General features: G+C 34.6%; 1 protein-coding gene across 13 annotated transcripts in view; it reads left to right on the plus strand.

Moving 5' to 3' along the window:
* The window catches only part of MYO6 (myosin VI), a 152,054-nt gene that overhangs the window by 72,183 nt on the left and 65,472 nt on the right, over positions 1-14,399 (plus strand). For all 13 annotated transcript variants that reach the window (XM_030315862.2, XM_030315864.2, XM_030315866.2 and 10 more), the window contains exons 5-10: positions 301-430; positions 2,829-2,934; positions 4,122-4,177; positions 8,698-8,795; positions 9,114-9,278; positions 11,918-11,998. In XM_030315862.2, coding sequence (XP_030171722.1) covers positions 301-430; positions 2,829-2,934; positions 4,122-4,177; positions 8,698-8,795; positions 9,114-9,278; positions 11,918-11,998 — 636 coding nt within the window. The remainder of the gene's footprint in view (positions 1-300; positions 431-2,828; positions 2,935-4,121; positions 4,178-8,697; positions 8,796-9,113; positions 9,279-11,917; positions 11,999-14,399) is intronic.

The following is a 14,399-nucleotide window of genomic DNA, read 5'->3' on the forward strand; positions in this document are numbered from 1 at the left end:
ATTTTTTAATTTTTTTAATACTTATTTGTGAGAGAGAGGGAAAGAGAACACGCATGTGCGAGAGCAAGTGGAGGAGGAGCAGAGAGAACAGGAGACACAGAATCCCAAGCAGGCTTCAGACTCTGAGCTGTCAGCACAGAGCCTGATGTGGGGCTCAAACTCACAAACTGCAAGATCATGCATGACCTGGGCCGAAGGCAGACGCTTAACCACTGAGCCACCCAGGCACCCTGACCCTTGTTTGGTTTTAAATGAAAATGAACTATTGGAAAATTTTACATTTATGCCTTTTCTGTTTAGACATATGTCGCCAACATTCTGATTGCAGTGAACCCATACTTTGACATACCTAAAATATATTCTTCAGAAACAATAAAGTCGTATCAAGGAAAATCTCTTGGAACAATGCCACCTCATGTCTTTGCAATTGGTAAGTAATTTAGTTGTATTTTAATTTTTTGCCTTATACAAATTTGCTGTTTTTCTTTTGGGATAATAAAAGATACCATGAATTGAATATGTATTTTGGTGGGCCTTTATGCATTTTGAATGTATCACCTTTATTTAGGAGCATGTATCTTATACTGGATAGGGAAGACTACTTTTGCAGAATGGGGCAATTGTACATCATTATTTTTGTTAAATGTCTGTGTCCTCTTAAGTTTGTCCACCCAGTTGAAAGTAGGACATAATAAAAGCTGACATAATGGTTCTTTTTGACTCCTCAGCACGATTAGCTCCATCTGGAAAGTGTCCTTCTTCATAGCTTTGGAGCTCAGACTTTCCAGTGTTACCCAGGTCATCACTTGTGAGGGTGTTACTAGGGCTAGATAAGAGTTTGTTAAGAGCTGACGTTTTCCATGCCTTATCTTGCATCAGGGGTTTATAGAATGTTAAGGATTGAAAACGATATATGCTTCTAGGGAATCTGTGTGGGAAGATAGCAGTCTTTGCCTTTCTCGGGTCTTCTCTCATCATTTTTTTTTTTTTTTTTTAAGTTTATTTTGAGAGAGGGAGAGAGCATGAGTAAGGAAGGGGCAGAGAGAGAAGGAGAGAGAGAGAATCCCAAGCAGGCTCAGAGCCCATTGTGGGGCTTGAAGTCATGAACCGTGAGATCACCACCTGATCCAAAGTCAGATGCTTAACCGAGTGAGCCACCCAGGTGCCCAGGTTTTCTCTCATCTTGAAGGACTTTAGCTCTGAGGAACATAGAGATGGAGTTTTTTGACACACATACTCTCATAGCTGGTGACTGCAAGTACAAAGATGTTAATTAACCCTTTGGATCCAGACATAACCAACAGTTAAGTGCTGACATGTTTTGGTACTAGTTCTTGGTGCAGTCTGTTTCTCTTTGGGCTTTCTTTTCATGCCTGTGTTTTGGCCAAGCCAGGCTTCACTTACTAATTTGGCTGACTTGTGTACTGTGTACTACCACACAGAGTGACTGTCGCCCAAATCCAGTGCAATAGCAGATTGACTTTTAGTTCTGAGATGCTCTGATGGGCATTAGTATGCTTTCTATGAGCTAGCAAAATGGTACAAAATCCTTAGAACCTGAATATGACCAAGCTCATTACTGGAGAGAAATTATATGTTCAAAATTTAAATAAACTGACTTTTATTTTTAGTTCTTTACTGTTAAACATATTTAGAATGATATGAAAGTGAGTGGAACAGATTGCTGATAAATTGGGCAGAAGGATGTGTATACTCTTGCATGCAGTTTGCATTTGGTCTAATAGAGTAAAAGCCATTTGTAAAGCCTTTTCTTCACTTGTATGGGTAGCATATGTCTGAAGTGAGAAATAATTGTGTTATAGGGTTAAATTGGTTAGAACCTAATTTTGAATTAAAATTGTTTTTAAATTAAAAAAAAAATTATTTTTTAGGGAGAGGGGAAGAGAGTGTGTGTGTGCACGAACAGGGGAGGGGCAGAGGAAGAGGGAGAGAGAAAATCTCAAGTAGGCTCCATGCCCAGTGAGGAGCCCAATGCAGGCTCAATCTCATGACCCTGAGATCATGACCTGAGCTGAAATCAAGAGTCAGAGACTGAGCCACCCAGGCACCCCTGAATTAAAATTGTTTTAATATGAGACTACTTTAACAGAATTAAATTGTGCTCAACTTGTGTTTTTAATACTACCACACAGATTTTGCATTTATGTATTTATTTTCTCCAGCAGAACTTTTGTTTGCCAGATTTCTTAATTGGTAGGTGTTAACTTGCTTTTCTCTGGGGCCCTCATTAGTTATGCATTGTGAGCATTTTTTTTTTTTTTTTTAGCCCTGCTTTGGAATTGGGAAGAACTGAGACACAGCTCATAATATGAAAAACATTTTAGTGCAAAAAATTAAGAGTTGTTTATTTGGATTTCATATTACTTAGCTGTTAGGGTAGTAAGGTAGGACATTTAGTGTAGAAACTATTTAGAGATGTTTTGAACACTTGAGTGATTTTATTTTAAAATGTTACTAGCTGTAGAAGTGCCTGGCTGGCTCAGTTGGTGAAGCCTCTGACATCGGCTTGGGTCATGATCTCACGGTCTGAGTTTGAGCCCCTCGTCAGGCTCTGTGCTGACAGCTCTGAGCCTGGAGCCTGCTTCAGATTCTGTGTCTCCCTCTCTCTCTGCCCCTACCTTGCTCAGTCTCTCTCTCTCTCTCAAAAAGTAAATAAACATTAAATTTTTTTAAATGTTACTAACTGTAAACATACATTTATAATTTCTTTAAGAGCAAGTGCTCTTTGATAATAAAATAACTTTCAGTCATTTAGTAAATTTGTATTTAACACACTGCTCATTATTAATGTGTTATTTTAACCCTAGCTGATAAGGCTTTTAGAGACATGAAAGTGCTCAAGATGAGTCAGTCTATCATCGTATCTGGAGAATCAGGAGCTGGCAAAACAGAAAATACAAAATTTGTTTTAAGGTGAGGAGTATTTAGCTAACCTGGAATATTTTGAACAGGTTGTTTTTTTGTTTTTTTGTTTTTTTTTATTTGTGGTAAAAAAAAATATATCCAAATCTATCTATCTATCTATCTATCTATCTATCTATCTATCGCATAACATTTACCAGTTCAAGCATTTCTAAGTGTGCAGTTCAGTAGTATTACATATATTCACATTGTTCACCTAATATCCAGAACTTTTTATTTCACAAAACTGAAACTGTGTGCTCATTGAACAACTCCATTTTCCCCTATCCCAGCCCCTGGCAATTACCTTTCTGCTTTCTGCTTCTGTGATTTTGACTACTCTAGATACCTCATATGAGTGAATCATACAGTATTTGTCTTTCTGTGACTGGCTTATTCCACTTAACATAATGTCCTCAAATTTTATCCATGTTGTATCATGTGTCACAATTTCCTTTCCAAGGTGAATACACCTGTGGGGTATGAATATACCACATTTTGTTTACTCATTCATTCATCAGTGGGTGCTTTGGTTATTTCCACATCTTGGCTGTTAGGAATAGTGCTACTGTGAATGTGTTATGAACAAAGAGATACAAATATGTCTTTCATTGAACAGGTTGACTTTGAATACATTTGCATACTTTATTTATTTTATTTTTAAAAATATTTTATTTTTAAATAATCTCTACACCCAGTGTGGAGCTTGAACCCACAACCTCCAGATCAAGAGTTGTACTCCACTGACTGAGTCAGCCAGGTACCCCTTCCATACTTTATGACACAGTTTAAAATGGTGGGGTCTTGGTGTACCTGGGTGGCTCAGTGAGTAAAGCGTCCGACTTCGGCTCAGGTCATGATCTCACAGCTTGTGAGTTCGCCCTGCATTGGGCTCTGTGCTGACAGCTCAGAGCCTGGAGCCTGCTTCCGATTCTGTGTCCCTCTCTCGCTCTTCCCGTCTCCTGCTCATGCTCTGTCTCTCTCTTGCTCTCTCTTAAGAATAAATAAAACATTAAAAAAAAAATGTTTAAAAAGCTATAACAGAATAGTTGCATTTAAATATAAATTTGTAAATTTTAAATAAATAGTTGTAGTGGTGATCCAAGTTTAAATTTTACATGTGTTAAATGATATTAAAATTACAAATATAATATGTACAATATTAGTCATGTAAATTTTTTTACCTGTATTTTAAACAGATACCTGACTGAATCCTATGGAACAGGTCAAGATATTGATGATAGAATTGTTGAAGGTATTGTTAATTTTTTAAATTCTTATTTTTTATTGTTAGATATGTACTGAAATTAACTTATGAGAATCCTCTAGGTGGTCTGGAATGTTCTCCCAGAAATCCAAAAGTCCCTTCCATTTCCTACAAATCTTTGCTCATGTATATTCTCCTTTATTTAATATCTGTTGTCTTCCCTCTCACCCCAGGTAAGTGCTAAGAGGGCAGAGATTTTTATATATTACAGTTGCCTGAAATAGTGTTTAATATGTGGGATATGATCCATAAATATGTTTTGGATGAATGAAAAATATAGGATACTTTCTGGTCTCCTGTTTGTTTAGTTGACCCTGTGTTTTGTAAAGAAGGAGAGAGGAAGAGGGTTATTTGGAATTAAAATGCTTTTTTGGGGAAATCATTTTAATGAATAGGTACAGTTGGAAGGCAGGAGTCTGTAAATTGATTTCCTTAAGGTCAGTGCTTGCATACCCCTTACAAAGTCTTCTTGTACCTCATTTGGAAACAACTGTTCTAGTCTACCACCGTGTTGAATCTGTACCACCCTCCTGCATCATAGATTCCTCTCTGGTCTTCCCACTTAAGTTTTTGCTTCCCTGTAATCTATGCTCTGTGTGGAAATTGGGATGATCTTTTCAATCTTTTAATGGCTTAATATTGCTCTGAAGATATAGCTGCAAATCTGTAACATCACTAACAGTGCTCTGTGTGGTCTGGCCTCTGTCTCCTTTGCTCTAATTGAGCCATGTTTCCTTTGAGTCCTTATACTTTATTCATGGTGGTCTCCTTGTAGTTTTATGAGGTGTTTTGAGCCTATGTGGACACTCCTTCTCCTTCCTCCTTCCTCATTTTCTGGTATGAGGCAGTCAGTAAATATTTTCATAATGATGATGATGAAGTTAACATATGGAGATGTATTACACATTGTCTGATTTGCTGAAAATCTGTTCCTAATTTGAATCCCTACAGAATGAGGTAAGTACTATTTTATCCCTACTTTACAGATTAAAAACTGAGGTAAAAAGATTTTAAGTAACTTGCTGAAGAGCATATAGCTCATCAGTTGTGGAAGTGGGATATAAACTCAGGCATCTTAAGAAAAAAAATAAACTCAGGCATTGTAACTATGTGCTGTACTGAGAGCATATTTTAATACTCTTAGTATTTTAAAGAAAAATTTCAGTTGGACAGAAATTTATTGAGGGGCTTCTGTGTTCATTCATTTTGCTACATTATAGCTAGCAGGTGTTATGTTCTTTTTTTCACAATTGTGAAATATGAGTGTGGATGAACATAAATTCAACTCTGATAAACATTTTTAAAGTTTGCAGCAATCATGTTTTTCATGTTTCTTGACATAATTTTATAGTTTTACTTATAGTTCTCACTGTGCTTTTGTAACATACCCAGGTTTGAAGATCTAATAAGTAGTGCTTAATTCATAGTAAAGTACCTCACTTTAATGAGGGAATCACCCTTAAAAATTGAATAAATAAAAAGAACAAATTATGAGTTAATTCAATAAAATACTTAGTATTCTGATTTGTTTACTTGAGGTACAAATGTGCTTGCAAATTGGATATAAACCTGGTTTCTTCTGTGAGAATGTAGTGTACAACATGTACATGCTGTAGTTGAGAAAAGTTGGAAAGTATTCTTCCAGCTCCTTACTAGAGGATAGTAGATGTTAACTAGAAGAACATAGAAATCATTTGGTGCCGTCTTCAATTGAAAATTGGTTGTTGGTTTTAGAATGAATGTATCAATAATATTACTGTAATTTTCTGGTAGGCTCTTATCCTAATTTTGGATATTTTACTTAATATATTAAACCCTTCAGCAAAAACTAGTAGATCTCTGTAGAGGAGTTGGGGAGACCTGAAATTGAGTTCCCCTTTTGCCACTAGCCAGTCATGTGGCTTTCCAGAAGTCAGTTGATTTTGTTAGGCCTCAGTATTCTTGCTCATCTGAAAGGTTAGATGTATATGCAAACATTTTTCAGTTTTAGTACTTTGTTACTTTTTTTTGGAAAGTGAAACAATCGGAAAGTGATCTTTAAAAGGGTTTGGATACTTGTTAATAAGCTTTCTACTGTGGATTGTGTAAGAGAGATGGACTTTAATAAAATGTTTCATAAAAATATTATAGTAATAAGCATCATAAAGCAGTTTATGAGGCTGCAGATGGAGAAACATGTAAGATTGGCACTAATCTAGTATATTTATAGTTGAGACTGGTGAGTATAAGAATAGAGTCCAATAAATCTTCCTTAGTCATATGTGTGTAGATTATAAGATAAAAACAATTAAAATTTTACATTTGTTCATTGTGAGTTTAAGTTTTTTTTTTCTTATTAAGCTTTTTATTGTAATTCCATTATCGTTAACATAAGTGTTACATTAGTTTCAGGTGTACAATATAGTGATTCAGCAGTTCTGTACATCATTTCTCAGTGCTCATCATAAGTGTACTCTTCTTAATCCCTTTTGCCTATTTAACCCATCCCCCTACTCACCTCCCCTCTGACATGCTTTATTTTAAACAAGTACCCTTGTTTAAAGTTGTTATTTTTTTTTTTCAACAAGAACATTTTTTACTTGAAGCATACTTGAGAATACGGGTTCTAAAAGATATGTGTAAAACATTCCATTCAAGAAAAATAGAATACACATTTTCCTCAGGTACACATAGAAGAATCCCCTGGTTAAATCACATAAAAAGAGACATGACAAATATTATAAATTTAAGAAGTCTGATAGCATACCAAGTGTATTCTCTAACCACAGTGGTACAAAACTAGAGATCAACAATAAAACAAAGCTGGAAAATACACAATGTAAATACTAAATATTTAATATGTAAGTATTAAATAACACACTATCACACAAACAGTGGACCAAGTGGGAAATCATGTGGCAAATCAAAATAGGTTTCAAAAGAAAAAAAGCAACACAATATTCCAAGACCTATGGGATACAGCAAAAGCCGATGTTAGAGTGAAATTTATGCTATAAATGCTTGTATTAAGAAAAAAAGTTCAAGTAAACAATTTAACATTACACCACAAGGACCTAGAAAAAGAAGAAACTTAGCTGAATTTAGTAGAGGGAGGAAAGCACAAAGAAAAATCAGAAATAAATAAAGTGGAGGCCAGAATAAACAATAACATAACAGTGAAAGGAATGACCAGGGGTGCCTGGGTGGCTCAGTCATTTGAGCGTCCAGCTTCAGCTCAGGTCATGATCTTGCAGTTTTGTGGTTTCAAGCCCCGTGTTGGGCTGTGTGCTGACAGCTTAGAGCCTGGAGCGTGCTTTGGATTCTGTGTCTGCCTCTCTCTGCTCCTCCCCCATTCATGTTCTGTCTCTCTCTCTCAAAAATAAACATTAAAAAAAAAAAAAAAGAGTTGGAAACCAAAATGACAAATGGAAAACAGTACAACAGGTAACCATAGAAATATGTAGTGTGATAACAGATTACTGTAAACAGTTATATACTAACAAATCAGATAACTTAGAAGAAAACCAGATAATTCCTAAAGCACACAAGTTGCCACAATTGAATCATGAGTCTTGAATTCAAGAAACAGGAAATCTTCAACCTATAACAAGAACGAAAGTTGAATTAGGAATCAGAAATTTCCCAGCACAGAAAAAGCTGACCGCATGCACATGGCTTCATTGGCAAATTCTTCTACCAAACATTTTAAAAAAATAATGACAATCTTTATCAAAATCTTACAAATAATGGCATAAAGGGAACACATTCAAAATCATTCCATGAGGTCAGTACCATCCTGACACCAAAGCAGGATAAAACAATACAAGAGTAAAAAAAAAGTCTAGTTTGTGTGATAGAAGTACTGCTACTTTCTTTTGACATTTGTTTGTATGATAAATGTTTCTCCACCCCAGCACTCTCAATCTGCAGGTGTATTTAGCTTTAAAATGAGTCTCTTATAGGCTGGGGTTTTAGAAACAATTGTTCTGAGGACCTTTTTTAGTCATTCTGTAAACTAATTTGTTAGATGTACATGAAAAAAAATGGTAAATCTGGAGGTTTTACTCATATATAAAACAGTTTAGGAAGGTAAGTCAACTAATACCTTCTTGCTTGTATTTTGTTCACCAGAGATTTGCTCTTTTCTATATTATGATCACTACTCCTTTAGTAAAGATGATGCACTTGTGAAAATCTTACAATTTTTAGGGAGTAATTTTCAAAGTTGAGTTATAAATTTTGTAACCTAATGACTTCTTAAAATTTAGTATTTTCCATACCATTTACATTTTGTTTTTACATAATTTGAGTAATTTTCCCATCTTCTGTACTTTAATAGGGCTTGAATATAGTGGTAGTCAATAAATATTTGAGGAATTTGACATTACATGTGAATTACTTCATGTTAATATTTTTGAAGACATTTTTTCTATCTCTGTTAATAAGGAAACATACCGTGCATATTTATTGTTTTGTAACTTTCCTTTATGCTCTTTTTTGATGGAATATTTTTATGTCTTTTTCAATAGCTAACCCACTCTTAGAAGCCTTTGGAAATGCAAAGACTGTTCGCAACAATAATAGCAGTAGATTTGGAAAATTTGTAGAAATACATTTCAATGAAAAGGTGAGTAACTGTGTTTTGAGATGATATGTTTGAGAAGTGTTTTTGTAAAGGTCTTGATAGCATTGGTGCTGTACTTGAACTCATGGTAAATCCATTTAAGTTTTTCTCTATTACTTTAGATAGTGGGGAGAATATATATATTCATTATAATCTTTATAAATATTCTTTATTTAGTTATCTGCTTTTCCCCCTTTATTTGATAAATATTACAACCTCTTTGATAGACGAATGGTTAGTAGCAACATAATTTAACATTGGTAGATTATACTTTCAGACTTTAAATGCAAACATGTATTTTCTCTCTGTTTTGTTTTTTAGAGTTCAGTTGTTGGAGGATTTGTTTCACATTACCTTCTAGAGAAATCTAGGATCTGTGTTCAAGGCAAAGAGGAAAGGAATTATCATATCTTTTATAGGTTGTGCGCTGGTGCTTCTGAAGATATTAGGGAAAAACTTCATTTGAACTCCCCAGATAATTTTCGGGTAGGTGGATGAAAAGAAATCACATACAATTTTTGCAAATGGACTTGCCTTCAATTCTAAAACTTATTTTAGTGAATTTTAATTTCTTGTTGTATGTAACTTACATTGAATCCAGTGTAATGTGATAACATGTAGATCTCTACTGAGATTTACTGCTGAATTTATAATATAACACTATCTGAAGAGATATGAAATGGATAGGTGAAAGGATAGATATGAAACCAGTTATCAATTTAAACTCAATAAATTTATAATAGTTCTGTAATGCTAGCTTTAAAGTTATCTTTGACACATTAAAAAAAAAATTGACCACTGAATTAATAAAGGATGTATGATTGTCTCTCTTAATTCAACAGCAGATATTTATTGCTTGCCCCCTGGGTACCAGGCATTGTGCCTGGGTGAAAAAGATGAACAGTTCCTGCTCGTGAGCAATTTAGAATCTGGTCAGAAACACACACACACGCAAACACACACAGTCTGACTGATAGGTTGAATGATAAGAAAGAGGTGTGCATAGGATGTTGGGGATTTTGGAAAAGCTTACATTAATAACTGATGCTTGATTAGAATCTTGAAGAATTTTCAAGTATTAGCTAGAGGAAGAAAGATGCAAAGAGTATTCCTAGTAGGTGGAAAAAGATGAAGAAAGAAAGACCAGAAAAAGCTTAAAGAGTATGGCAGGAAGTGGTGGAAAGTGAGGCTAAAGAGTTTGGTCTTAACTTCTATATTAATAAGGAGCTACTGAAGAGATTTAAGTAGAAAGTTGGATATCAGGTCTATACTTCTGGCTTTAATATGGAGGGTGGTTTTAAAGGGGGTATGGGAGGGGATGGATAGAAATTGCAACTATGGATGAATTAGTTGGTAACCCATGGCTATAGTCGAAATAAGTTACTTAGTGCCTGAATTTGGTTTAGCAATGGGAAGGTTACAGAGGAGGGGATGTGCAAAATATTAGGAGGTAAAATTGATAGGACTTGGAGACTGAATATGGTAGGGAGAAGGAGGATTCTGGAATAATTTTTCAGATTTGACTAGAGTAACTGGGTGGATGTAAATACCAAACAAGGGCCAGATGGAAGATTTGTGGCATATAGGATGAGTTTAGTTTTGGAACCTATGGATCATCTAAGGAGAGAAGATTAGAAGACAATTGGTCTTCTAATCTGAAGGTCATTGTTGGTGCTGTAGTGATAGGTTTGGGAGATGTCAGAACTCTGGTAGTAGTTAAAAGTATGACCATGAGTAGATGAGATTGTTCAGGGAGATTTTGTAATGTAGAGAAGCAGGTGCCAGATCCAGACTCTGGAGTTGAAGAATATGAACGGTGAAGAGTTGCCCAGGAAAGAAAGCACAAGTTGGGTTGTGAGAGAAGTACAAGGAAAATCAGGAGTGCCAAGAATCACAAGCCAATACAGTTTCAAGAAGTGGTGACTGGGTTGGGGCGCCTGGGTGGCACAGTCGGTTAAGCGTCCGACTTCAGCCAGGTCACGATCTCGCGGTCCGTGAGTTCGAGCCCCGCGTCAGGCTCTGGGCTGATGGCTCAGAGCCTGGATCCTGTTTCCGATTCTGTGTCTCCCTCTCTCTCTGCCCCTCCCCCGTTCATGCTCTGTCTCTCTCTGTCCCAAAAAATAAATAAACGTTGAAAAAAAAAAAAAAAAAGAAGTGGTGACTGGGGATGGTTAGCGTAATTTACAGATTTGCAGCTAGGAAACTGTGTCCCTGTGTGGAATATGTGGGAATCATGGAAATGGATAAGGAATGCAATTTGAATAAAGTTCTCCGGGTGATTCTGATAGTACTCTTTGGGCAGGAGTCTTCCGCTTGAGAATTGTGACACATATTATATTTAATTATTGTTCTCTGTGTGTGTGTGTGTGTTTGCAATTCAGCTTTTCTTTATTACTTCAGTTTATTTTAATCTGTATTTGGAAAATTTAAAACTACTGTTTTAAAATGCTGTATAACTGCCTCTATTTATATGCTTCTACAATGTCCCACCTTCTCTAGAGCTCATCAGATTAATTGGAATGTGAAGTTAGTTGCCCACAGTATCTTCATAAAAGTAGAAGAGGTATTTCTCTACAATGATTTTTAGAAAAGGAGTGTAAGTTATTATGAATCATATGAAATTTAATAATGATGGTGTGGCTTTGTTGACATTGTGTTAATGATAAGGTAATGGTACCATTCTTGTCTTATTTTAGTATTTCTTTGTATTTGGAGAACTAGGAGCATATTTTTTTTTGCGTGTCTCAGATTGTATAGCCTTTCCTGGCACAATGGCAGGCATCCTGGCAAGGCAGCTGCTGAAATTCTTTATTAGGTCAGAAGGTTTCCTGCCTCTAAAATTACTGCCCTTTAAAAATAGGAAAGATTTAATGGTATTGATTTTTATATTAACTATTTAATTTAATCTACTTTCAGGAATTAGGATTTTCAACATTCCTGGTTTGATTAGGGGTAAAAGGTTTATTTATAATATATAGCGGTATCGATTGTAATTGAAAGATTAAATGATATTCAGGTTATATTTAAAAATTCTTTTTGGTTACCCCTGTTTGATAAGTTGTGTTTTCTTCTGTATTATTTTCATGTGGGTCATATTTGTTTTATTTTAAATTTCTTTTTCCTAGTATTTAAACCGAGGCTGCACTAGATACTTTGCTAACAAAGAAACTGACAAACAGATTTTACAGAACCGAAAAAGTCCTGAGGTATAGTAGGCTATTTTTTTAAATTAAAATCTTTAATGCAAAAAAATCATACTGAAAGATACATTTTTTATTTTGGAGCCTAAATCATATTTCTTACTTTTAGGTTTATACTTTAAAAACTAAATGCTCATTCAAGTCTCTCTCACGGTGTATAACTCTGTCCCTCTCTTGGTATCTACAGAAGCGACACGTTTTGGTTCTTCTTGGTTAGGCCTCAATGCACTGCTCTTCTCTGGTTCTTTTTCCCCCATGTGAGAGTATTATATTGCCTAAGAATTATCCTTTGCTAACATTTTCAAAACTTACTCTCACATTACCCACTTTGGATTAAGTATAAAATATGTTCTTCATAAGTTATTTTCTACTTTAAGCCTGAAGTAAACTTTGAAGTAGACATTAAATAGGGTAAGCATTCTTGTGAACTAATGCTTATATATTATTGTATTTCTCTTTAAAACATTGTATTTCTGGGGCGCCTGGGTGGCGCAGTCGGTTAAGCGTCCGACTTCAGCCAGGTCACGATCTCGCGCTCCGCGAGTTCGAGCCCCGCGTCAGGCTCTGGGCTGATGGCTCAGAGCCTGGAGCCTGCTTCCGATTCTGTGTTTCCCTCTCTCTCTGCCCCTCCCCCGTTCATGCTCTGTCTCTCTCTGTCCCAAAAATAAATAAACGTTGGAAAAAAAAAAAAAAACAAGCATTGTATTTCTATAATATATATTGATGTTACTAAATTATTATATTTTTGAGAGTAATTAGAAGTAATTATACTATTAATTATTTTAAAAATATTAAATCCTTAATCTAAAAATCTACAACTCTTACAAATTTTACTATGTAACATTCAAGTAGTAAGTAGTATTAAGTTGTAGCTAATCAAGGAGCTTAAATTATGAAATAGTCAGGATTAATTATAGGGACTAGTTCATTTTGCCTTTATTAATTTTATTTAAAGATTTATATGAATATTTAGTTGTACTAGTTTTTATTATATGCAGCTTTTAATGTGTGAATCAGATGTTTTTGGCTCTTTTCAAAATGAGTGAGATGAATTATGTTTCTAAAATATTCATAGAAAAGAACAGAAAGCAAATAAAAATTCCCATTATTTTAAATTCTAAGCAGATGAGTATGGTTAGTTTTTAAGTTGACATTTTATTTGTCATTTCAGACATAAATGTCCAAATTAAAAATTGTAAACTTTGTGTGACATTTATGGTTGGAACTTTAAGAAGTTACTTTAATATTTATTATGGTATCTTCTTTTGTCATGATAATCTATATTTTTATAAGGCATCATTGAAATATAGAAATTGTATTCTTTCCACTAAGATAATGGAAACATTTACCTATGGGATAATGCAGCTGTCCTCAGGGAAGAAGATGTGTGTCTAAATGTGATCTTTGACATGGAAAAAACTAAGTAGAGAGGGAAGAAAACTGGATTTTGCTCTCCAAAGAATACCAAATACTCTTGGCATTCTGCTTAGAAAAAAAAAAAAGTACTCTTTGTGATTCTAGAGGCAGCATACTTTGTTAGGTATTTTACTATATTATTGAGTGTATATATAAAAATATATAAGTGAATAATGGATTAATATGTTTAAATTACTTTTTATGTCTTCTTTATCAGGAGGATGAGGTGATCATTTTGACTAATTAGAATCCTTCGCCTAGTTCCATTTGAGTGTCTAAGCTGTGTGCAATTTTTAGGAGAGTGCAGTATTTTTAGTCTGCCATTATAGCAATATATTCATTAACATTTGATTAGAAACAGTTTTTAAATGAAGTAACGATTCAGTTGCAAGACTAAAAATTCTGCATGGTCTGTGTTTTTTGTTAACTTTGGCTGCATGTGATCATTTCCTTTGCTGCTTTTGAGAATGAAATTAAATTTCTTTATCTAGACATTTTCCAGAAATTTCACCCAAGCATAATTAAGCATTTTAAAGAATTTTGTGGAAAGATAATCCCAACTTTAGCTGGGAAGCAATTGGCAACTGGGAGGAAAAAAGTCTCCTAGAAGTGTCTTTAATGGGCAATTAATTCTGATGCTGTGTTACTTAATGTTTAATTTTACCTATTCATTGTCAAGTTCTGGAAAATTCCTAGTCCAGTTTCTCTGTGTCCAGTAACTTTTATTTTTCTACTCCTAGTTTCTGCAGGCTTAACTTTCTTATTCCTTTTTCTGAGCTTTTTAATAAGTTCTAACAAATGAATACTTTAGATGTAAATTCTTTTAGCAAAGAAAACACATTTTTTTCTTTATTTTTTCTGAAATGTGAGTCATTGCATAAATTTTTACAGTAAACACAATGCTTATTAATACACTTTACCTCATATATGCTTGTACAGAAAGATTTAAAAAGTGACTCTTAGGCCATGAAAATTGTTATTAGTCTGTCCA

This window comes from Lynx canadensis, chromosome B2, assembly GCF_007474595.2.
Source record: "Lynx canadensis isolate LIC74 chromosome B2, mLynCan4.pri.v2, whole genome shotgun sequence".
Lineage (NCBI taxonomy): Eukaryota > Metazoa > Chordata > Mammalia > Carnivora > Felidae > Lynx > Lynx canadensis.